General features: G+C 35.0%; 1 protein-coding gene across 1 annotated transcript in view; it reads left to right on the forward strand.

Annotated features, from left to right (window-relative positions):
- The first annotated feature begins 1,192 nt into the window (after nucleotides 1-1,192).
- Nucleotides 1,193-27,450, forward strand: part of AQP9 (aquaporin 9) — an 84,485-nt gene continuing 58,227 nt past the window's right edge. Inside the window, exons 1-2 of the mRNA XM_053717524.1 lie at nucleotides 1,193-1,450; nucleotides 9,434-9,560. Coding sequence (XP_053573499.1) covers nucleotides 1,298-1,450; nucleotides 9,434-9,560 — 280 coding nt within the window. The 5' untranslated portion in view covers nucleotides 1,193-1,297. The remainder of the gene's footprint in view (nucleotides 1,451-9,433; nucleotides 9,561-27,450) is intronic.

Raw genomic sequence — 27,450 nt, forward strand, 5'->3', positions numbered from 1 at the left:
TTTAGGGGATAATAACATAATGTACCTGGCAGCGAGCTCCGGGAGCAACGGTTTAGGGGTTAATAAGTTTAATAGAGTTGCGGTGGGCTCCGGGAGCAGCGGTTTAGGGAGTAAGAAGTTTATAAGATTTGCGGTGGGTTCCGGGAGCAGTGGTTTAGGGGTTAAGAAGTTTATTAGAGTTGCGGCGGGGTCCGGGAGGTTAGGGGTTAAACAGTTTAGTATAGTTGCGGTGTTTAGTGACAGTATACAAATAAAGCTGTGAAAAAGCCGAAGAGCAGCGAGATTGATGACTGTCAGTTAACAACAGTCTGTTGCTCATCACCCCGTACTTGGTGTGCAGCTTTTTGACAGCTTTTTTGATAATTTTGGAGAGCGGCAGCGATGTTAGGTGATGTCAGGCGAGCGTATTGGTGCCGTTGAATGCAAGGAAGTTGACGACTTGATAAGTAGGGGCCTTTATGTCTAACAGGGTGTCGGGTTAGCGTGCAAGCCCTCCATTGAGGTCTAAGGGTAGAAAAAGTTAACGTGGTTGTGATATCTGAAGTCCTAAAGTCAGCAAACATTTTTTTTTCAACTTGTAACAATAATTTTAGATTTGTAATATGGAATCGTATTGTCTGCGCTCACGCTAACATTGTCACGCCCCACTTGTAATCTAGGCCAACGTATTTAATTTTCTCTCTTAGTTTATTTATTTCTGATAAACTAATGTTTAAATAATCTGTGGTTATGGAGTAACCATTTTCTTTGTTTTTTTTTCAAAGATATCCCATGACTACAAATAGTTAAGCCCTGAGGATCTAAGTAATAATTAACTTTTCTTAAAATTGAATGAGAACATTCAATAATACTATCTTTATGTTGTAAAGATGTACTTTGTAGAAGAATTATGTAGAGCATCTGTACAAATCAGCTGTTCTAATTGAATGTACTTCATTATTTTCAGAAATAGCTTAACAAAAAACAACAGAGTTGTTTTTTTATCAAAGGATGATTGCAAATGCCAGATTAGATAATTAATAGGTGTGTTTTCATTTGTGTTATAATATGAGGTAAAAGGAATGTGCACATTCATTGCTTCTACATATATTTCAGTCACAATGTTTAAATGTTTAAAAAAAAAAAAAAGGGTGGAAATATTTCTGGATGAGCTGTCATTTTTGTGTGGAGTAAGTCAGCCAATGATATTGCAGACTCTGGGTTGTGCTGGCAATATATGAATCAGTTCTTTCAGTAGAACAGATGCAAAAAAGTACACGCTTTGCATGCAAAAGTTTATCCCTATCTACACTAGAAGATGGCTGAAACAGAAACGAGCAGCGTCAGAAGAAACAGCAAGTATACTAACTTGACTGTGAGAGGAAACACAAGTTTTAAGGAGAAGCTAGCTCTGAAGAACAGTTTGGCAAAGGAAACCCTCTCTGAGTTTTTAGCCACATGTGTGTTGATTGTAAGTGTCATCTGCTTTCCTGTTTCTTTATGTGTCTGTGCTGATGTGAGCATTTTAATATTGTTTTCACTTTCATGTTTTAATTTGCAGAGCCATTTAATTTCATTCTATCACACTGAAACTATATTAGTTTATAGACTTTATATACACACATGTATATATGTATGTGTATATATATATATATATATATATATATATATATCCCCAGAAAGCATTGTAACTATTGTCACTCACTTGCAAAATAAACTGTTTAAAGGTTTGCAAGTTAAAACTTCTGTTATTGGAAGGTCATCAGCAGTGTATTACTATAATGTTAATAAGGGAATTTTCTATTAATTACATAAACAATTATTGCAGCATTGATGTGTTGCAAGTCCTCACGTCTCGCCAGTGACAGTAGTTTAAGTTCTCATATAACATCTATATTATACAAATGTGAGACATTTAAGCTACTAATGATTTAGCCTGTTGAAGATATTCAAGACTTTATTTGATGAGATCATTATTTTGGCTACAAACAAGTTGTTAGCTCTGTAGTTAATAAAAATCCCAACTGATCTATATTTCTCTGGCATAAATGTAAACATTTGCAAACACATGTTGCAATTTGTCCTGATATGTGTCCTTGATTAAGAGCAAAACTCACCAAGTAAAAAAAAAAGGAACAACTAATATGCTTTTTGTTTTATTAAACCTTTTTAAATAGTGAGCTTGCAAAAATACATAAAGCAATTTTCTTTTTACACTTTATTTTTTTTAACAGCATTTCTGTTCTTGAGAAATAAAATAAACACTCTTTAAAAAGCCATGGTGTGCTTAAAATAACTTTATTACTTTTGTTAATACAAAATGAAACACTTATTCTTTGCATTGTAGATACTTATAATACTTATAATACTTTTAAAAGTTGAGTGGTTAAAGTACTGTGGCAGCTCCCAAGTAGTATTGGTAGCTAGCTAGAATATGATCACTTGCTGGCCTCATTTAGTTTGTTGTTGATCCCAGGGTTCAAAGACCCTTGTTTCTCTGAACTAATTAAAACATGTATTGATCCAAATAAATGAAAGAACAGAATGAGTGTAAAAATAGCTAAGATTTGGCTAGATTACAAGTGGCACAGTATTTTTTTCTGCAATCATGAAAACTCTGCTAGAGTTAAGCTTTTTGAGCTAGTCGGGTTGCGTTCGTATTACAACTTAAAAAAATTTATTTTGCGCAAACGGTAACCGAAACAGTGCACAAATACTAAATTAAGTTTTCACGTGCACCTGCATGTATTTCCTCATAGAAATCAATGGAGAAAAAAAACAGTTTGCGTCTCACTTGTAATCTAGCCCATTTTGTAAAATTCTTTAGAGTGTGATTTTTGATGCAAGAAATTTATGGGAGTTTTTTTTGTTTTGTTTTTGTTTACTACACTAAGTGCATTTGAACAGGTACTTTTATGGATAGACATTTAATGCCTATTAATTTTCTGCATACTAAGTGGTAAAACATAACAAATTGTCTATTCTAATTTCCATTGGTACATTTTATTGAATAACGTGTAATTCTAAATATTAGTATTTTATAAAAGTGAACTGAGGCAAAAAAAAAATTGTACTCACAAAGTGTATGTTTGAAAATATGACTCCTATTCTATTGTGTGCCATGTATGCTATAGAAAATGACACAAACAATATGACATTTGTTACTGGTTGATTTTTCCATTTTTTTGGGGTGTATGTCTGCAAACTAAAGTTCTTTTCTATAACTACTTGATCTGCTATAAAAACACAGTATGATTTGTGTGAGTAACTCACAGAAAAAAAACTCTTAATTTGAATTGTAAATTCAGTGACTGTAAATGATTTAAATCAAATTCACCACTGGGGTGAAAATGAATGAGCAGTGGAGGAGTTTATCTTACCTTTTCTGAAGATTCTATAGTTTTTAAGATCTTTTAAATAGCACTAAAGAATTCCTTTTCATTTGGACCCTTGCAGTCTTCACAACTTCCTTAGTGGTTCCTTCTACTATTTATAGAAAACAAAAATGCAATCCTGATTGGTCCATAAAGTAAATGGGCTTGTAAATGGGAAGGTTATCAAAACAGAGCTCACCCAATAGTAACTTAAAATAAATATTGTTTGCTGTTAGGGTTAATGGATAGAAATACGTCTATCTATGTAATAAGAAACTCCCTAGCAGCTGGCCATAGCTACTAAGGTCAGTAGTCACTGTTATTTAGTGTGCTGTATAAAGTATGCTGTAAATAATAACAGTTGTGTAAGCATGGCATGGTTGCTATGGTTGTTAAATGAAGTCTCTATGAGAAATTTGCTGTCTATTTTTTTTTTATAATGGGTCGCATAGGGTCTAGGTCATTGTAAAAACTTTCATAGACATCGTTTTATATACTTTTTTTAGTCAGATTGCTCTGTTTTAAGTTAAAGTTTTATATAATTAAATAACAGTTAGATTAAGGAAATACTAGTTAACTTCATTAAAGGTATAGAGAAGACTAACAGTTGCAAACTAAGGGCTACATTACAAGTGGAGTGCTAATTTATTGTGCACCCTTAACATGGGAAATTTGCCTGTTTACAGGCGTGCAATATATAACCAGCCATTAGCAATTATCTAGTTCTCAGGCTGTGTCTGACTGCATGAGAACAAGGCTCCCATTGGAGCTTATGTAAGCACGCTCTTGTTCGCATTGCACCTAGCTTATAATACCAGCTCACATTTGCGCCCGCTGTTATTACTCAGTTGAGCGCAAATTTCACTTTTTCAGAAGCGATATTTTGCGTTCAACTTGTAATCTAGTCTTAAGCATTTAAATGTGTTCAGTACACTGATATAGTACTTTTTAAACTAATGTGCAAATATTTTTTCAATTAATTAAATTAATTACTTTTATTCAGCGGCTGCCTGCTTTCTTTTTTTTGGGCATGTAACTGGTAAGCCCAATGTCATGACATGCCACAAGAGGTAATTAAGGCATGCAACCATGCCAATGCTCAGAACTTACCGTGAATGCTGGCTACACTCAAATTAAACAATTATACAGATTTACACTGCAGACAAACTGCTCATTTGCAGTGTATATTCCTGTTCTCCAGAGGCCCAGTGCACATATTCAGTCTCAGATGTAGAGTGCATGGTACCGCTCTGTACATCACTGCTCTACTGAAGGATGAAAGGAAGCGGCAGAATTGTATGTATGTATATATATATATATATATATATATATATATATATCCTCATGCACCTTTTCTATATCATTCAGCAGGAACAGTGAAAAAGTTATTTTAAAATGAATATTGTTTCTGGACACTTTGAAAGTACTGCCAAGCTCCTCCCACTGATTAGATCACAATCTAGGCTGCATCAAGCCACTATGCTGAATAGCATTGACAGTCTGTTGAATCCAAATAGTGAGCCTTTTGTGATTGCACATCATATGCAGCCCATATCGTTATGTCATCAGTGGATGGAGCATGGCAGCTATTCCAAAGTGACCAGAAACAATATTAATTTTAAAATATATTTTTTACAGTTCCTGCTGCATAATATAGCAAGGGGTGCAGGAAGCTATTTGCAGCTTAATCTAAGTTAAGACTTTAAGATGACTAAGGTGTAAACTGTCCCTTTAAATCATCATGTGTCACTAATCCCCAACATTATACGTGAGGGATCACTTACAAAAAATGTAAAATTATGCATTTTGGGGGAAATAAATATGCATTCTATCTTCTTCTTAAATGAGACACATTATGCAATTAGGACATTAGTGATATGCATAGATGGTTATTTCAAATGTCTTAGTTTAAACTATATTGTTGACACAAGTTTGAAATCATTGGGGTCTGAGGACAGCAAAATGTACATTTTATTTTAAACAAAAACAGAAATTGTTCAATATAAATAAATCTACTAATGAGCGATCAGACAACTCATAAGTTAAAGCTGTCACATAGGAGTGTTGCAAGATTGCAAAAGGACAATGATGAACTCATGAGGTGTAGTTGATACCTGGAATAGTCGCCCAGCAGAGATGGTTTGGTGTCTCACCATTACCAGGGTTAACCTGAATTGTCTTCCCTTTCTGAGTAACATTCTGTCTGTTTCTAGCCTTCATTTATCAAAAGAACTCCCCCTACTGCATTGAATGGAGCCAAACGTTTGCTTTTGATTCTCTGCGATAAAGAATACAGGAATTCTTTCTCAGAATCAAAGAAAGGAATACGGGATCTTAAGAAAAAGGGGTTATACAATAGTCATGTGCCCAATGTTCCAAAGTTCCAGGGATATAGGGGAATGGAGCCAAAACACAGGGAGAACTTCATTGGGATTTTATTTGAGCAACATCTTAACCGAAGTTCCCACAGGCATACTGGAAGCTTCATGATATGTGTGCAAGTGTAGGTCTGTGTTTTGACTTAAAGGGACAGTAAAGTTCAAAAAAACCTTTCATGTTTCAAATAGGGCATGTAAGTTTAAACAACTTTACAATTTACTTTTATCACCAATTTTGCTTTGTACTCTTGGTATTCTTAGTTGAAAGCTAAATCTTGGAAGGCTCATATGATCATTTCTAAGCCCTTGAAGGCCGCCTCTTATCACATGCTTTTTTATTTGCTTTTCACAACAGGGTTGCTAGTTCATGTAAACCATATAGATAATATTGTGATCGCGCCCGTGGATTGTGGCAGACACTGCACTAATTGGCTAAAATGCAAGTCAATAGATAATAAATAAAATGTCATGTGACCAGGGGCTGTCAGAAGAGGCTTAAATACAAGTTAATCACAAAGGTAAAAAGTGTATTAATATAACTGTGTTGCTTATGCAAAACGGGGGAATGGGCAATAAAGGGATTATTTCTCTTTCAAAACAACAAAAATGCTGGTGTTGACTGTCCCATTTTATTTTCAAAAACTGTATTTTGCATGTATTCTGTTATTTTTGTATGTCCTTTTGTTTTATGTAATTTGCACTGTGTAACATATTTGTCTTTTGTCATTAAAAAAAATAATAATCTAATTCTGTCTTTGGGCTTTAGTATCTAAATTCACAAACTCTCAGAGACAAGACTGTAATCACATTACCAAACTGTTATTTGTGTGGCTTAGTGGTAAATTTTCAGTATTTCTTTTCTAAGTATTAATTTTCTGAGTGTAAGTTGTGTTCCTAAAGACACCCATATCTTAAAGTGAATGTAAAGTCAACTATACCTGTTTACGCCATATCCTCAAAGTTACAATTTAGGGGGACTTTAATTCATTGTTTTTCCTGTTTGTAAATGTAAAAGTTAATTAATACCTTTTAATACTGATTTTTGTATCGCGCTTTCTCCGCCTGCCATTTTTTCCCTCTTTTTATGATTGATTGACATCGATTGCAAATCCTTCCCCCCTCGGGGCATTCAACTTCTTTTTTCCAATGCCATGCACTTCTTCTGTGTGTGCATTAGAAGATAATCATCTGTTTCTGAAGCGATGTGCGTCCACACGACGCACATGCTCTATAGAACTGCATTGGAAAGTAAGGAAACGGTTGGTAAATGCATGCGCAGAGTAAGCACTTATTTTTTTAACGCATGCGCATAGTAAGGGATCCACGGGTGCGTGCTTTAGAGATACGTATAGAGCGGGTGAGACCGATCTATACGTCACAATCTGAATAACACAGAAGTGCCGGATGGGAGGAGTTAGACCTCGAAACAGAGAAAAGTTAGTATTTAAAATAAATTATAAATGCTTTATATTTTTTAAAAAAAGTAGCGGTTTGAATCAAAATGTGTAACAGATGTATTAGGAGGCTTCAGTAGATGTAAAATTTACATTCACTTTAAGTCTAGGGTGATGGCAGTAGATTTAATCTGGGGTGATGTAGGCAGGATTGGTGGGGTTAATTTGGTGTCCTTTTATGCCCTTGTAGAGGTATAGGTATAAGGAAACCAGAGGCTGAATGCTTTTAAACCCTTCATGTCTACACTCTCCACATAGTCACGGCTGGGCAGATAGGTCTAGCTGTCACACCAGCAGCTTGAGCCTATATGCATTTCTCACAAAAGAGTAGTTGTTAACTATTTCCTATTTGTAAAAGTCAGTGGATAAACCTTTTTTTCACACAGTAACAAGCATAACAGTGATTAACTCCAGTTTTGTATGTTACCCAGAGGTTGCATAGAGTATGACATTTTAAACAAATTTCCAATTTGCATCTGTTATCAATGCTGCTTAGTTCTCTTGGTATCCTTTGTTAAATAGTAATCTTAAGTGACCTCATTAGTGTGCCTTTAGCCATCTGGCACCAGTGTTTGCAACATTGAAATCTAGCTTTCAATACATTCCAGTGCAAAAGTGTTTGCAAGTGTGCCACAACTCAGATACCTTCAGTGTAATCTGGGTTCCAAAATGGCAGCACTGATAATTAGAGGGAGGTACATGAAATTAATTTAGTGTTTAATGTCCCTTTAATTATATTGAATGTATATCATACACTTTTAGTCAATAACATTCAGAAGAGTGTATAAGCATATTTCTGCCAGTAACAGAAAGAATAGTGATTAAAGGGATAGTCTAGTCAAAATTAAACTTTTATGATTCAGATAGAACATACAATTTTAAGCAACTTTCTAATTTACTCCTACAATCATTTTTCTTTACTCTCTTGGAATCTTTATTTGAAAAAGCAAGAATGTAAGCTTAAAAATCGGCCCATTTTTGGTTCAGAACCTGGGTAGCGCTTACTGATTGGTGTGTACATGTGGCCATCCAATCAGCAAGTGCTACCCAGGTGCTGACCTAAAAATGGGCTGGCTCTTAAGCTTACATTCAAATAAAGATACCAAGAGAACAAAGAAAAGTTTATTATAGTAATAAAATTAGAAAGTTGCTTAAAATTGCATATTCTATCTGAATCATGAAAGTTTAATTTTGACTAGATTATCCCTTTAAGCCCTTCTCTGTCAGTATCAGTAAGAGTGATAATTAACTTATCTCTGCCAGTAGCACAGACAACTTGCTATTTATTTATTGTCAGTAGTGCCAATCTTTTGTGGGTTGAATGCTTAACTCTTGTATTTTCTCCAAGCAGTTCTGCCTCCACAGGTGACCATTCACAGAACTCTTTCTTTGAGAGAGCTGTCCATCAAAACCATTTGTTTGGGAAGTTGCATTTTACATTCAAATAAAGATACCAAGAGAACAAAGAAAAGTTTATTATAGTAATAAAATTAGAAAGTTGCTTAAAATTGCATATTCTATCTGAATCATGAAAGTTTAATTTTGACTAGATTATCCCTTTAAGCCCTTCTCTGTCAGTATCAGTAAGAGTGATAATTAACTTATCTCTGCCAGTAGCACAGACAACTTGCTATTTATTTATTGTCAGTAGTGCCAATCTTTTGTGGGTTGAATGCTTAACTCTTGTATTTTCTCCAAGCAGTTCTGCCTCCACAGGTGACCATTCACAGAACTCTTTCTTTGAGAGAGCTGTCCATCAAAACCATTTGTTTGGGAAGTTGCATTTTGCTAGGCAGAACTGCAGTGCTCACTGCTAATTTATATATATAAAAAAAAAAAAACAACATCCAGGGGCACCACCAGTGGAAAAGGGAAATTTAATCAATACAACTGCTGAATTTTAAAAGTTTGTAATTGTACAGCAGACTTTAATATGATAACTATAACAATATGGTAGATCCTATTTCAGATGAAAATCTTACCAACATTTGTTTCTATAAAACAAAACACAATAAATATAAATTTAGAAATTTGTTAAAAAAATTAAACTTTTCTACTGTAGAAATGCATTAATTGCTTTAATAGCTTTAATAGTAAATAAAGGAAAGAGGTGCTGTTGTTATTATTAGGAATTATTATACATCCCTATACTGGTGCTCTTCATGAGCTTTAATATATCCCAATAGTATGTTATTATTTTTAATATAATTGTTAAATGTAATAATTATTTTACTCTTTTCATATTCAGATTTTGGGCTGTGGGTGCATTGCCCAAAGTGTTCTGAGTAAAGGAGCAGCGGGAGGATTTCTGACCATTAACCTTGGCTTTGCAATAGCGGTCACTATGGCTATCTATGTTTCTGGAGGAGTGTCTGGTAAGTGACCCTCAATTTCACCTTGTACAACATATGTGACAATAAGAACATAAAGGAACCAAGGAGGCAAAAAACATAATTTTCATATACAAACAGGCAGCTGATCCCAAAATGTCCTTATAATGGTTCATCTACATCATTGTTTCTCAATCCCAGTCTTCAAGGATTTTGAGTAGTTTTTATCTAAGGCTGTTCATGTTATTATAACTCTATCACTTGTGCTCGGGTAGAGAAATCCTTTAATTCTGGCCTGTTAAGGGTCATTTAAGAACTTATAGCCCAAGTATCATGGATCATTTCATAATGATCATTTGCTAATTCCATTTGTATCTGAATTAGCTGATTTGGCACATTGAACCAACATCAATAATTTGCATTTCAAAACCCAACTATTAGGTTTTGAAAAAAAGACAAATAATATTAACAGGTCTAATTTTACTGGGCTTCACTCTGGCTACCAATAAAATAGAAGAGAGGACTATTACTTTTAACACTTTACATAAGTGGAACAGTATAGTACACAATTCCTGTTATCATGAAAAGATTAATTTTATGACTTTTTGCATTACTTGATGACTTCTATTGCACTACATGTCAAGGGCAATAAAGAGAAGGGTGGGAGTCATAGTGCTGAATTTCAAAACAAAGGAAATATATATGGTAAATTGGAGGATTCCTCTTCTCACTAGCGATTTTCTTGATGTTTGTTATCTTAGATATCCATATATGAAATACTTTGAATGATGATACAGCTAGGAAATAATTCTTAGACCCCATTTTGAACTTTAAGGGGTATTAAACAGTATGAGATTGTGAAATAAAATGCTTAATTATGTGCAGTTAAAAAAAAAACCTGGCAATATAATTAGATTATTAATTTTGTTCCCTTTTTCTGTAATTTAAAGGAATGAAACCCAATTTCTTTCTTTTATTATTCAAATAGAGCATGCAATTTTAAGCAACTTTTTAATGTACTCCTATTATAAATTTTTCTTTGTTATCTTGGTATTTTTATTTAAAAAAGCAGGAATGTAAGCTTAGCATCTGGCCCATTTTTGGTTCAGATCCTGGGTAGCACTTGTTGATTGGTGGTTAAATCTGAAAACAAGTAGGAAAACATATTAAATAGATACTTTGTAAAGAGTTTCTACAAAACCATGTTTGTACAAACTATCGGCTAGATTAACGCTGGTTATGGGGCACAGCACACTTCTTTGGCCTTACCGCAAAACGATTTACGTAAACTTCGTAAAGTCTTTTTTCTATGGGACTTCCATATTGCTGATATTACGAGTCTGTCTTGGGAGGCCAAAAAGTGAGTGGTAGACGCTCTACCTCCAAGATCGCTAACGCATTTAAAAGTCAGTAGTTAAGAGTTTTATGGTACAATGCGGTAACATAAAACTCATAATGAAAGTGCTAAAAAGTACACTAACACCCATAAACTACCTATTAACCCCTAAACCGAGGCCCTCCCACATCGCAAACACTAAAATTTTTAACCCTTAATCTGCCGCTCCGGACACCGCTACAACTATAATAAACATATTAACCCCTAAACCTCCGCACTCCCGCCTTGCAAACACTAGTTAAATATTATTAACCCCTACCTACATTTATTAACCCCTAATCTGCCGCCCCCAAGATCTCCGCCACTATACTAAATGTATTAACCCCTAAACCTAAGTCAAACACTAACCCTAACACCCCCTAACTTAAATATAATTACAATAAATCTAAATAAAAATTAATATTATTACCTAAATAATTCCTATTTAAAACTAAATACTTACCTATAAAATAAACCCTAAGATAGCTACACTATAATTAAATAAATTAACTAAATTAAATACAATTAAATAAATTAAATTAGTTAAAGTACAAACCCCCCCACTAAATTACAGAAAATAATAAACAAATTACAAGATATTTAAACTAATTACACCTAATCTAATAGCCCTATCAAAATAAAAAAGCCCCCCCCAAAATAAAAACAAAACCTAGCCTAAACTAAACTATCAGTAGCCCTTAAAAGGGCCTTTTGTGGGGCATTGCCCCAAAGAAATCAGCTCTTTTACCTATAAAAAAAAAATACAAACATCCCCCCCAACAGTAAAACCCACAACCCACACAACCAACCCCCCAAATAAAATACTAACTAAAAAAAACTAAGCTCCCCATTGCCCTGAAAAGGGCATTTGGATGGGCATTTATTATTTAAAAAATAAAACCCACCCAATACACCCTTAAAAAACCTAACACTAACCCCCTGAAGATCGACTTACTGTTCTGAAGACTGCACCTCCATCTTCAAGGAAGCGGCAGAAGTCTTCATCAAACTGGGCTGAAGTCCTCAGCGAAGCCAGGAGAAGTCTTCTTCCAAGCTGGGCGAAGTGGTCCTCCAAACGAGCAGAAGTCTTCATCCAGAAGGTATCTTCTATCTTCATCCTCTTCACATGAAGTCTTCTAACTGAATGACGGTTCCTTTAAGTGACGTCATCCAAGATGGCGTCCCTTAGATTCTGATTGGCTGATAGAATTCTATCAGCCAATCGGAATTAAGGTAAAAAAAATCCTATTGGCTGATGCAATCAGCCAATAGGATTGAAGTTCAATCCTATTGTCTGATCCAATCAGCCAATAGGATTGAGCTCGCATTCTGTTGGCTGTTTCAATCAGCCAATAGAATGCGAGCTCAATCCTATTGGCTGATAGAATTCTATCAGCCAATTGGAATCTAAGGGATGCCATCTTGGATAACTTCACTTAAAGGAACCATCATTCAGTAAGAAGACTTAGTTTGAAGAGGATGCTCCGCGTCGGATGTCTTGAAGATGGACCCGCTCCACGTCAGATGGATGAATATAGAAGATGCCGTCTGGATTACCACTTCACCCGGTTTGGATGAAGACTTCTCCCGGCTTCGTTGAGGACTTCGGCCCGGTTGGATGAAGACTTCTGCCGCTTCCTTGAGGATGGATGTTCGGTCTTTAGAACAGTAAGTTGATCTTCAGGGGGTTAGTGTTAGGATTTTTTAAGGGTGTAAAGGGTGGGTTTAATTTTTTAGATTAGGGTTTGGGCCACAAAAGAGCTATCTGCCCTTTTAAGAGCAATACTCATCGAAATGCCCTTTTCAGGGCAATGGGGAGCTTAGTTGTTTTTAGTTAGTATTTTATTTGGGGGGTTGGTTGTGTGGGTGGTGGGTTTTACTGTTGAGCAGTTGTTTGTATTTTTTTTTTTACAGGTAAAAGACCTGATTTCTTTGAGGCAATGCCCCGCAAAAGGATCTTTTGGGCATTTTTTATTTTGATAGGGCTATTAGATTAGGTGTAATTAGTTTAAATGTCTTGTAATTTGTTTATTATTTTCTGTAATTTAGTGGGGGGGTTTTGTATTTTAGCTAATTAAATTTATTTAATTGTATTTAATTTAGTTAATTTATTTAATTATAGTGTAGTGTTAGGTGTTATTGTAACTTATGTTAGGTTTTATTTTACAGATACATTTGTATTTATTTTAGCTAGGTAGTTATTAAATAGTTAATAACTATTTAGTAACTATTCTACCTAGTTAAAATAAATACAAACTTGCCTGTAAAATAAAAATAAACCCTAAGCTAGCTACAATGTAACTATTATTTATATTGTAGCTAGCTTAGGGTTTATTTTATAGGTAAGTATTTAGTTTTAAATTATTTAGGTAATAATATTAATTTTTATTTAGATTTATTTAAATTATATTTAAGTTAGGGGGTGTTAGTGTTAGACTTAGGTTTAGGGGTTAATACATTTAGTATAGTGGTGGCAGATTAGGGGTTAATAAATGTAGGTAGGTGGTGACGATTTTAGGGATGGAAGATTAGGGGTTAATAATATTTAACTAATGTTTGCAAGGCAGGAGTGCGGCAGTTTAGGGGTTAAAATGTTTATTATACTGGTATCGACGTTGGGGGCGGTAGATTAGGGGTTAATAAGTGTAGGTAGGTTGCAGTGACATTGGGGGTGGGAGATTAGGGGTTAATAAATATAATGTAGGTGTAGGCGATGTTGGGGGCAGCAGATTAGGGGTTAATACATATAATGTAGGTGTCGGCGGTGTCCAGAGTGGCAGATTAGTGGTTAATAAGTATAATGTAGGTGTGGGCGATGTCAGGGGCGGCAGATTAGGGGTTAATAAGTGTAAGCTTAGGGGTGTTTAGACTCAGGGTTCATGTTAGGGTGTTAGGTGTAAACATAAATTTTATTTCCCCATAGGAATCACTTGGGCTGCGTTACTGAGTTTTATGCTGTTTTTTTGCAGGTGTTAGACATTTTCTCAGCCGGCTCTCCCCATTGATTCTTATGGGGAAATCGTGCATGAGCACGTACAACCAGCTCACCGCTGACTTAAGCAGCGCTGGTATTGGAGTGCGGTAAAGAGCACAATTTTGACCAACGCTCACTTCTTGCCTAATAACGCTGGGTTTGCAAAAACCCATAACACCAGCACTGCAGGTAAGTGAGCGGTGAGAGAAAACTGCTCGTTAGCACTGCATAGCCTCTAACGCAAAACTCGTAATCTAGCCATTTGTTTTATTGTCTGTTTTATATGTATTCCTAATTTTTCAGCAGGATACAGAGATAAATTGAAAACTAGTTCAAACATAGCCGCACCCATTACTTTATAAAAACAAAAATTTAAACTAATATGTTCAATATTATAATTGTAAATAATATTTATATATATATATATATATATATATATATATATATATATATATATATATATATATATATATATATATATATATATATATATATATATACAGGGAGTGCAGAATTATTAGGCAAATGAGTATTTTGACCACATCATCCTCTTTATGCATGTTGTCTTACTCCAAGCTGTATAGGCTCGAAAGCCTACTACCAATTAAGCATATTAGGTGATGTGCATCTCTGTAATGAGAAGGGGTGTGGTCTAATGACATCAACACCCTATATCAGGTGTGCATAATTATTAGGTAACCTTCTTTCCTTTGGCAAAATGGGTTAAAAGAAGGACTTGACAGGCTCAGAAAAGTCAAAAATAGTGAGATATCTTACAGAGGGATGCAGCACTCTTAAAATTGCAAAGCTTCTGAAGCGTGATCATCGAACAATCAAGCGTTTCATTCAAAATAGTCAACAGGGTCGCAAGAAGCGTGTGGAAAAACCAAGGCGCAAAATAACGGCCCATGAACTGAGAAAAGTCAAGCGTGCAGCTGCCAAGATGCTACTTGCCACCAGTTTGGCCATATTTCAGAGCTGCAACATCACTGGAGTGCCCAAAAGCACAAGGTGTGCAATACTCAGAGACATGGCCAAGGTAAGAAAGGCTGAAAGACGACCACCACTGAACAAGACACACAAGCTGAAACGTCAAGACTGGGCCAAGAAATATCTCAAGACTGATTTTTCTAAGGTTTTATGGACTGATGAAATGAGAGTGAGTCTTGATGGGCCAGATGGATGGGCCCGTGGCTGGATTGGTAAAGGGCAGAGAGCTCCAGTCCGACTCAGACGCCAGCAAGGTGGAGGTGGAGTACTGGTTTGGGCTGGTATCATCAAAGATGAGCTTGTGGGGCCTTTTCGGGTTGAGGATGGAGTCAAGCTCAACTCCCAGTCCTACTGCCAGTTTCTAGAAGACACCTTCTTCAAGCAGTGGTACAGGAAGAAGTCTGCATCCTTAAAAAAAAACATGATTTTCATGCAGGACAATGCTCCATCACATGCGTCCAAGTACTCCACAGCGTGGCTGGCAAGAAAGGGTATAAAAGAAGAAAATCTAATGACATGGCCTCCTTGTTCACCTGATCTGAACCCTATTGAGAACCTGTGGTCCATCATCAAATGTGAGATTTACAAGGAGGGAAAACAGTACACCTCTCTGAACAGTGTCTGGGAGGCTGTGGTTGCTGCTGCACGCAATGTTGATGGTGAACAGATCAAAACACTGACAGAATCCATGGATGGCAGGCTTTTGAGTGTCCTTGCAAAGCAAAGGTATATTGGTCACTGTTTTGTTTTTGAATGTCAGAAATGTATATTTGTGAATGTTGAGATGTTATATTGGTTTCACTGGTAAAAATAAATAATTGAAATGAGTATATATTTGTTTTTTGTTAAGTTGCCTAATAATTATGCACAGTAATAGTCACCTGCACACACAGATATCCCCCTAAAATAGCTATAACTAAAAACAAACTAAAAACTACTTCCAAAACTATTCAGCTTTGATATTAATGAGTTTTTTGGGTTCATTGAGAACATGGTTGTTGTTCAATAATAAAATTAATCCTCAAAAATACAACTTGCCTAATAATTCTGCACTCCCTGTATATATATATATATATATATATATATATATATATATATATATATATATATATATATATATATATATATATATATATATATATAGTATTCTAATCTATGCTTTGAATACATCATTATGTCTGGCATATATTTTGAGTCTAATCTACTTTAGCAACTGCACTCACTATTGCCCTGCAGAAGTCAGTAATGAAGTAGTCAGCTTTGCCTTTGTGTTTAGTTAGTTAATAAGACATTTGTTAAAGAAAGAAAGTAGAATGCAAATTGATGTCTCCATTATGAAATTTTAGATTCAGAACCCTGGATAGTGCTTGCTTATTGGAGGCTACATTTAGCCACCAATCAGCAAGCACTACCCAAGTGCTGAACTAAAAATAGGCCGGCTCCTAAACATTAGTTACCTGCTTTTCAAATAAAGATAACAAGAGAACAAAGAAAATTTGGTATTAGACGTACTCTTTGTTGACAAGCAGGACGGTAAGTTCAGGAGCGTGCATGTGTCTTTAGCACTACAGGGCAGCAGTTTTGCAAGAATGTTATACATTATCAAGAACACTAGATGGCAGCACTATTTCCTGTCATGTGGAGATCCAGACGTGTGCACTCTACCTATCTAGGTATCTGTTTAATAAAAAATACCATAAAACAAATCTAATTTGATGATAGAAATAGAAGTAAATTGTATGCTCTATCTGAATTGTGAAAGAAAAAAAATTGTGTTTCATGTCTGTTGAACAATCAAAACTTATTTTCCATCTCCCTTATCTATAAAAGAATGAGAAAGCTCCAAAAGTGAAATGTAGTTTGAGCTTACATTGCAAAAACTCGCCATGAAAAACCAGAAGGCTGCAGCAGCAACATTGAAACATTTATCTACCCCTTCAATTCAAAACTAATATAAAAAAACTTTTGCTAAATGTGTTACCTTCTCAGGCTATGGAAATGTGAGGCTATATTGTAAAGTAGCAACTTATTCATTGTTACAGATGTTTACTACTTTCACATTTGCCTATTCAGGGCCAGCTTACAAGTGAAGTAGTGTTTAATGCTTCCAGTTGCGCAATTACGTCGCTAGAAGTAAGCTTTTTGCGTGTGTCAGGTAGCGCTTGTATTACAAGTTGAAAGTAAAAGGTTTTCGCTTACGCGCTAACCCGATGCTCACAAATAGCCAAAGTTAGGATATTGCTTGTGTTAAAGAATTCCCCCATAGAAATCAATGGAGCAAAAAAGGCAGAAGAAAACACCCTACTCGCGCAGAAACCTAATTGCATTTTCTCAAGTGCGCTAAACCGACATGAAAATATTAATATTTCACATTCCAATATTCTTCACATAGCAGAATATGTTCTATTTATTTGTAAATAAATATATATATAAATATATACAGTATATATGTATATATATATATATATATATATATATATATATATATATATATATGAAAATCTGTTTATAAATACATAGAACATATTCTGCTTTGTGCAGAACATTGGAATGTGAAATATTTACAGTAAATACACAGTATAACACTTTATTAACCCCTTAACGACCGAGGACGTGCAGGGTACGTCCTCAGAAAAAAGGCAGTTAATGCCTGAGAACGTACCCTGCACGTCCTCGGTGTGGAAAGCAGCTGGAAGCGATCCTGCTCGCTTCCAGCTGCTTTCCGGTTATTGCAGTGATGCCTCGATATGGAGGCATCCTGCAATAACCTTAAATGGCCATCCAGTGCAGAGAGAGCCACTCTGTGGCCCTCTCTGCACCGGACATCGGTGGCCGGTAACGTTGGTGGGTGGGAGCTGACTTGGGAGGCGGGTGGGCGGCCATCGATGGGCTGGGTAATGTAGAGGGGGGCGGGATCGGGGGCGGGGGCGATGGGGGCGCGCACAGGCGCGCGTGCACGTCGGGCGGTGGGCGGTTGCGTGCACGGGGCGGGAGCGGGTGGGAACCGCTACACTACAGAAAAGACTGTTGTAAAAGTTTGTGTAAATCTTTTTATTTTCTAAACAAACCCAGTCAAAGGTATCTAGGAGGGGGTTGGGGTTTGTTCTTTGGTGGGTAGGGGAGCTACACTACAGAAAATGGGGGATAATAATAATAATAAATAATAAAGCAACTATTTTTTTTTATAAACTGGGTACTGGCAGACAGCTGCCAGTACCCAAGATGGTGGCCATTAAGGCAGAGGGGGAGGGTTAGACAGCTGTTTGGTGGGGGATCAGCCAGGTTGGGGGCTAAGGGGGGCTCCTACACAGCAGCATATGTAAATATGCTTAAAAAAAAACCCAAAAAGCATAAATATATATTTTATTTTAGTACTGGCAGAGTTGCTGCCAGTACATAAGATGGCGGGGACAATTGTGGGGTGGGGGAGGGAAGGGAGCTGTTTGGGAGGGATCAGGGGGTCTGATGTGTCAGGTGGGAGGCTGATCTCTACACTAAAGCTAAAATTAACCCTGCAAGCTCCCTACAAACTTCCTAATTAACCCCTTCACTGCTAGCTATAATACACGTGTGATGCGCAGCGGCATTTAGCGGCCTTCTAAGTACCAAAAAGCAACGCCAAAGCCATATATGTCTGCTATTTCTGAACAAAGGGGATCCCAGAGAAGCATTTACAACAATTTGTGCCATAATTGCACAAGCTGTTTGTAAATGATTTCAGTGAGAAACCTAAAATTGTGAAAAATTTAACTTTTTTTTTAATTTGATCGCAATTGGCGGTGAAATGGTGGCATGAAATATACCAAAATGGGCCTAGATCATTACTTGGGGTTGTCTACTACACTACACTAAAGCTAAAATTACCCCAAAAAGCTCCCTACATGCTCCCTAATTAACCCCTTTACTGCTGGGCATAATACCCGTGTGGTGCACAGTGGCATTTAGCATCCTTCTAATTACCAAAAAGCAACACCAAAGGGGATCCCAAAGAAAAATTTACAATCATTTATGCCATAATTGCACAAGCTGTTTGTAAATAATTTCAGTGAGAAACCAAAAGTTTGTGAAAAAATTTGTGAAAAAGTGAACGATTTTTTGTATTTGATCGCATTTGGCGGTGAAATGGTGGCATGAAATATACCAAAATTGGCCTAGATCAATACTTTGGGATGTTTACTAAAAAAAAATATATACATGTCAATAGATATTCAGGGATTCCTGAAAGATATTAGTGTTCTAATGTAACTAGCGCTAATATTGAAAAAAAATGGTTTGGAAATAGCAAAGTGCTACTTGTATTTATGGCCCTATAACTTACAAAAAAAGCAAAGAACGTGTAAACATTGGGTATTTCTAAACTCAGGACAAAATTTAGAAACTATTTAGCATGGGTGTTTTTTGGTGGTTGCAGATGTATAACAGATTTTGGGGGTCAAAGTTAGAAAAAGTGTGTTTTTATCCATTTTTTTCTCATATTTTATAATTTTTTTTAAAGTAAATTATAAGATATGATGAAAATAATGGTATCTTTGGAAAGTCCATTTAATGGCGAGAAAAACGGTATATAATATATGTGGGTACAGTAAATGAGTAAGAGGAAAATTACAGCTAAACACAAACACCGCAAAAATGTAAAAATAGCCTTGGTCCCAAACGGACAGAAAATGGAAAAGTGCTGTGGTCATTAAGGGGTTAAATATGAATATTGCATAAATATGCTTTTACATGTTTTCCTCTACTTAACTGCAAAGGGCTCCAATGCACTTATATACATGTCTATATATGTTTTTGTGCAATATTTTTTAAAAATTATTTTTATTATATGTTGTTATTATGAGTGTGTGTATTTTGTAATGTATCTGTGATGTATTATTGAGTTTGTGACACTTTTTTGTTTTGAGAATCTGTTAGCATCTGAGGATGCTCTATCCAAACGCATGTTTAATGGCGCTCAAGCATTTGCATTTACTTTCAACTTATATTACGGTCGCTAAACCCGACGCGCACAAACAGCCATAATAGAACCCTTTTTGCTTATGCGTAACTGTTAGCATGCCACTTGTAATCTGGTCCTCAGTTTATAAAAGAAACGAATTGCAGACTTAAAGGGACAGTCAACGCCAGAATTGTTGTTGTTTTAAAAGATAGATAATCCCTTAATTACCAATTCCCCAGTTTTGCATAACCAACACAGTTATAATTATACACGTTTTACCTCTGTAATTACCTTTTTATCTAAGCCGCAGCAGACTGCCCCCTTGTTTCAGTTCTTTTGATAGACTTACATTTTAGCCAATCAGAGCTGTCTCCATGGTAAATTCAAGTGCTTGAGCTCAATGTTATCTATATGAAACACGTGAACTAATGCCCTCTAGTGGCGAAAAACGATCAGAATGCATTTAGATTAGAGGCGGCCTTCGAGGTCTAAGAAATTAGCATATGAACCTCCTAGGTTTAGCTTTCAACTGAATACCAAGAGAAGAAAGCAAAATTGGTGATAAAAGTAAATTGGAAAGTTGTTTAAAATTACATGCCCTATTTGAAACATGAAAGTTATTTTTGGACTTGACTGTCCCTTTAACTCCAGTTTATTATCATTCATCATATCTCTTCTACAGAAATATGATAAATGATAGTCACAAATTGTTTTGTGCTTTTAAAGATGAGAAGAAATTTATTTCATACACATTAAAGAACCTTTTAATTTTCAGAGTGACAGGTTAGAAGCATACACCTAGTATTTATCCTGGATGGTTCACATGTCCCTAGAAATGTTTTTTTTTTTTTTTTTGCTCGGTTATAATTTTAAATCTGCATGAAACAATTTGAAATTTTAAAATAAAAAGATTTATTATGCATTGTAAAAAACATTTGTAATGTAATTGTGCTGTAAAATGACTTGCCTTTGTTCTTGTCTCATAAATAAATTCTGCAAAGTTTCCTACAAAATGTAGCGAATTGCCTAAGCCTACATATTACAGAGTAATTAGATGCGCAAATGTGGTGAAAGTGCAATTCACTTGGTAGAATGAATAATCCCGTGGACAGTCATTTCAAACAATCGAATGTTGATAAGAACGAAAATTCATTACAATTGGGTAATCAAATGTTATTTCTGGTTTTCTAATGTTAATTTCGTTTTCATAATTAGATCGGATATCCACATTTGAAATTACGAATATAACATTTGATTTAACAAATACTATTCAGAACTTTAATAGTTCATGTGGTAGGGAATTAAGTACATTGATACATCGTAGATACAAATATATTGATTCACATTTTTCTATTTCTATTTTGAATATTGCATAATTTAAATATTAAAAAACACAAAGATAACAGCGCTGTAAAATCATATGTACAAAATATTTATTTCCAAATTAAAATGACTAACAATCAGTCAAGCAGTCTATAAAAGACACAAGGAATATAAACATATCTGTCAATGAGATCAAACAATGTGGGGCTCACTTATCACCATATATTACTATTGCTGGATCTCTTTTTAACAATTAAAAAATTTGTAAATTGATACATTTATATATACACTATAGATAGATAGATAGATAGATAGATAGATAGATAGATAGATAGATAGATATAGATACAAATATATTGATTCAAATGTTTCTATTTCTATTTTGAATATTGCATAATTTAAATATTAAAAAACACAAAGAAAACACTGCTATAAAATAATATGTACAAAATATTTATTTCCAAATTAAAATGACTAACAATCAGTGAAACAGTCTATAAAATACACAAGGAAAATAAACATATCTGTCTGTCAATGAGATCAAACAATGTGGGGCTCACTTATCACCATATATTACTATTGCAGGATCTCTTTTTAACAATTCAAAACTTAGGAAATTGATACATATATATATAAAGATAGATAGATAGATATAAATATATATATAGATACAAATATATTTATTCAAATGTTTCTATTTCCATTTTGAATATTGCATAATTTGAACATTACATTTAAAGAGAGTATTAGAAATACTATTACAAATATATTGATTTGAATTTTTCTAATTCAAATATTGTTACCATTTTAAATACTTTTTAAATTTGGTATTTAATTGCTAAAATATACTAAGCATAGAAAAATAGCTTTAATGTCCATTTAACCTGATTCTTACAGGGGAGAAATGAGGTCTTCAAGAGCTTAATTTCTCTCGATAGTTAATCTTGATTTCATATATATTAAGAATATTATAAAAGAGATTTATTTATATACTATCAAAAAAGGCCTCCTTTTGTGCAACTTTATTTTAATATAATTTTGTGTAATACCTGTATGGGTTTACATTATAAAGCTATTGATATTTTATCTAAAAATATTTTTTTTATTTTTTTATTTTTAAAAATGAGTGCTAACTAATTAAATCTATTTATTTTTAAAATAAATGTCACATCCTATCAATGCATAATTTACCAAATTTGCTCAAACTGTTTTTTTTAGACAAAATGAAAAAGTTTATGGAGAATGGCAAATGCAAAATAACCTCACCAGATGGTCATCTAGTAATAAAGAACTAATCAATAATAGTCAAAAATATAAAGATATTTATGAATGGTACAGGTCATGCTTTAAAGCCTGAGTATTACTTAGTAGAGTATATTGGATTTGTAATAACATGTAAAATTTCACTTATACAAGCCCAAGTAATTTATATTTTACATAAAAAAGATAATATATATGTTTCCAGTAAAAGCATAACAAGCTTAACAAGTGGTAAGGTTATCTCATTCTGTGTATTGAAAGGAAATAAATATACAGCAATACAATATAAAAAAAATCCACTGATTTAAAATATTGCTTAATAAAACCCATAAATGCATTTGGAGAAAAGAAAAATAAGCATCATATTTTGAGATAATATAAAGAATAAATGTGAGTTTCTACTAGATATAAAAAAATAGTTATCTTCGCAATATTCTTTAATTTAAGTGCTATTAAAATTATTTTTACAAGTCAAACCAGTTTAGAACCTTTCAAATCACAAAAATGTCACAGGTACCTACTATCAGGTATGAAAGTGTGTGCCCAGCATTTAATGTGTCCAAAAGAACAGGCTGCTAAGCACATTTGCAGGTTAAGTGGTAGGGAATGAAACAAATTCAAACCTTTAAATACCAGGAAATATTTTTAAACACCAAGGTATAGAGCCTATGAGATCGATTCGATCAATTATGGGAAAAAAAATCTAGTTGCAGCTCCATTTTAGTAACATATTGCTTATTTAGGACTAGATTACAAGTGACATGTTAACAGTTACGGACAAGAGCAAAGGGGTGTATCGTGGGTGTTTGTGCACGTCTGCTTTTCCACTTGTATTACAAGTTGAAAGAAAATGCGATCCCTTCAGCGCAATCATGATTTACGCTGGAATGATTACCATGTCCACAGAGCTCTGGTTAACAGTTTTGTGAAAGAGAAGTGTCACACAACATGTCAATTACACTCATTATAACACCATCTAATAAAAATTATTAAAAAATATTGCACAAAACAGTTATAAGGGCTCAAAGATATTAGGTCTCAGGTGTTAGAAGAAAAGGCATGCAAACATAACATAGAGATACATACATATACATGTCTAAATATGGATATGTATATATATATATATATATATATATATATATATATATATATGTGTGTGTGTGTGTGTGTTTGTTTGTGTATTTATATCTGTGTACATATGCATTTATATGTGTATATATGTATTTATAGACATACAGTATATACACATATAAACACAATATGGGGCCCATTTATCAAAGGGCTTGCGGACCTGATCCGACACTGCGGATCAGGTCTGCAAGACCTCGCTTAATGCGGAGAGCAATACGCTCTCCGCATTTAACATTGCACCAGCAGCTCACAAGAGCTGCTGGTGCAACGCCGCCCCCTGCTGACTCGCGGCCAATCGGCCGCCAGCAGGGAGCTGTCAATCAACCCGATCGTATTCGATCGGGTTGATTTCCGGCGATTCCTGTCCGCCTGCTCAGAGCAGGCGGACAGGGTTATGAAGCAGCGGTCTTTAGACCGCTGCTTCATAAGTTGTGTTTCTGGCGAGTCTGAAGACTCGCCAGAAACACGGCCCTTCAAGCTCCGTACGGAGCTTGATAAATGGGCCTGTCAGTGTTTATAATGTGTATATTTAATAAGTGTTATACTGCGTATGCACTGCAAATAGTTCACATTCCAATGTTCTGCACATAGCAGAATATGTTCTATTGTAGTTATAAATAGATATTCCTATACATATCTATATATAGATATATATATATATATAATATATATATATTTAATTTATATATATATATATATATTTATATATATATATATATATAATATATATATATATATATAGTAAAGAATGGGGATCACTCGCAGGATTTCCAAAATTACCTTTAATGTTTTACATTAAAAGGTAACTTGGAAATCCTTGCGAGTGCATCCCCATTCTTTACTACTATCAATACTATGGAAAGCACCATGGGTGGATGAAATGTTAACCGTGATTGCTGGCCTGCCTGCTGTCTGTTTTATATATATATATATATATATATATATATTTATATTAAACCCATATATAATTCATAAATGTATATATATATATATAATATATATATACTGTAGGTATAGATATATATATTTTTACCAAAATACCAACATATATATATATATATATATATATATATATAGAAATATGTATTTATGAATAAATAGAACATATTCTTCTATGTGAATAACAATGGAATGTGAAATAATTAATATTTTCATGTCGGGTAGCGCACTATGAATATGCGATCATGTTTGCATGCGAGTAGGGTGTTGCTTTATTGACCTTTCTCTGGGGGAATAGGTTATATGTGCACGATATTGTAAGTTCAGCTTTTACGCTCATCGGTTAGCTGTTTACTTTTAACTTGTAATACAAGCGCAATGGAACGCCCGCAAAAAGCTTACTTCTTGCGGGGTTAACGCTTGAGCGGGTGCATTGAATAGCGCTCCACTTGTAATCTGGCCGTTAGTGAGAGTAACGCTGTATGTAAATATCTAATACGTAGTGGCTCTATACAGTTGGGTTATAGTCCTTTAACTCTAACAAAGACCAACCCCCAATTAAATTAACTCTATCCGCCAATGACTTGGCTCCAAAAATGTAATCATCACTGACCCAATCCCCAAACCACAGCTGACTTTAATCATGGCCCTGTCCTCACTGCTATTATCCCTACACACATCCTAGTCCCCAGTGTAATTCATGCCTAACATATCCCTTTGAATCCCCTATCTCAAGCCCCCACTACATGAAGTTCCTTACCACTAACATTTCTAAACAAAATTTCTGTAAACTTCTATTATTTAGGTAGTACAGCAGTATGGGCAGTATAATATAGTATGACTGCCTGTACTGTTTATCCACAGGGATAGGAAACAAGCAGCTTACAGAGCGGGTAGCTCTGCATGCTATGGTAAATATATAGCTTGCATAGCAATTTTTTTGCTTTTTATGTACTGCAATATTTAAAAATCCTATTGTGTACAGTCTCTTTAATAGTACACAGTGTTATGGTTCCCTATTAGCAATAGAAACCACACAGCATCAAAACAGTTTTGTTAAAAAAAAACAATATATTAAATTTATATATAAAAAAAGGTTATAGTGTAATAAATAAAACATCAACATTGATACTTGCATAAAATTAAAGATCCATAAATTAAATGAGTCCACTATTTTAATGTCAGGGCCAGACTATGAGATAAAAGACAACGCGTTTCAAGGTTCCCCCTCTTCATCAGGGTCAGTGGACAGTAGTGACTTGAAACATATATATTTGTATGTGTGCATGTATATATGTTATGTATATATGTCTGTGTGCTCATAAATGTGTACACATACACATACACATACAAATATAAACAAATATATATACATCTTTGAGTCTTTCATATACCATATATACCATATCACTTTAAAAACACTTTTAATACATTTATTTCAGTAATAAACAAATACATATATTTTACATCTATCTATCATCTATCTATCTATCTATCTATCTATCTATCTATCTTATACAGTCATGGCCAAAAATATTGGCTCCCCTGCATTTCTGTCAGATAATGCACCACTTTGCCCAGAAAAATTGTTGCAATTACAAATGTTTAGGAATCCTCATATTTATTTCTTTTGTTTGTATTGGTATGACACACGAAAAGAGAAAAAAAAGCTCTGACACATTCCATGCAAAACTGCAAAAATGGACTGGATTATTGGCACCCTCAATTTAATATTTGGTAGCACACCCCTTGGAAAAAATAACTTAAATCAATCGCTTCCTGTAACCATCTATGTGTTTCTTACACCTCTCTACTGGAATTTTGGACCACTCGTCTTTTGCCAACTGCTCCAGGTCTCTAAGATTGGAAGGGTTCCTTTTCCCAACTGCTGTTTTGAGATCTCTACACAGGTGCTCTATGGAACCCTCAAAACCCTTCCAATCTGAGAGACCTGGAGCAGTTGACGAAAGACGAGTGGTCCAAAATTCCAATTGCCATTTTGAGATCTTTCCACAGGTGCTCTATGGGATTGAGATCTGGACTAATTGCTGGCATGTTCAGTACTCTCTAGCACTTTGTCTTAAACCATTTCTGAGTGCTTTTTAACGTGTGCTTTAGGTCATTGTCCTGCTGTAAGACCCATGATCTCTGACGGAGACCCAACTTTCTGACACTGCACCACGGAATTCTTCGGTAGTCTTCAGATTTCATAATGCCATGCACACAGTCAAGACATCCAGTGCCTGAAGCAGCAAAACAACCCCAAAACATCAGTGTACCTCCACCATGTTTGACTGTAGGGACTGTATTCTTTTCTTTAAAAGCCTAATTTTCTTTTTCTGAAAACAGAATGATGGCTTTACAAAAAGCTGTAATTTTGTTTCATCTTTCCACAACACATTCTCGCAAAAGGATTTTGGCTTCCTCAGGTAAGTTTTGGCAAACCCCATCTGGCTTTTTTGTGTTTTTGTGTCAGCAGTGGGGGTCCTTCTGGGTCTCCTAACATAGCGTCTTTTTCATTCAGATGGCGACGTATAGTGTGAGCTGACACATTTGTACCCTGTGCCTGAAGGTCAGCTTAAATTTGTCTGGAAGTTGATCGAGGTTCTTCATCCACCATTCGAGCAATCCTTTGTTGCAATATTTGATACATTTTTCTCTTTCATCCACGTCAGGGAGATCAGCTACAGTGCCATGGACTGTAAACTTCTTGGACAGTTTTGCACACAGTGGACACAGGAACATTAAAGAATGTCCTGGAGATGGATTTGTAACCTTGAGATTGTCATGCATTCTTTCCAAATCCTCAGACAATTCTTTGCTGCTCTTTTTCTTCTCCATGCTCAGGTGTGGCACACAGAAATACACAACAAAAAGGTTGAGTCAAATTTTCACCATTTTAACTGGTTGCCTGGTGTGATTTCTATATTGTCAGCACCTGTTAATTGATACGGGCTGAGTTTAATTACAAATACAGGAACATCACAAACTTGGAAATGCAATTATA

This window comes from Bombina bombina, chromosome 6 (assembly GCF_027579735.1).
Source record: "Bombina bombina isolate aBomBom1 chromosome 6, aBomBom1.pri, whole genome shotgun sequence".
Lineage (NCBI taxonomy): Eukaryota > Metazoa > Chordata > Amphibia > Anura > Bombinatoridae > Bombina > Bombina bombina.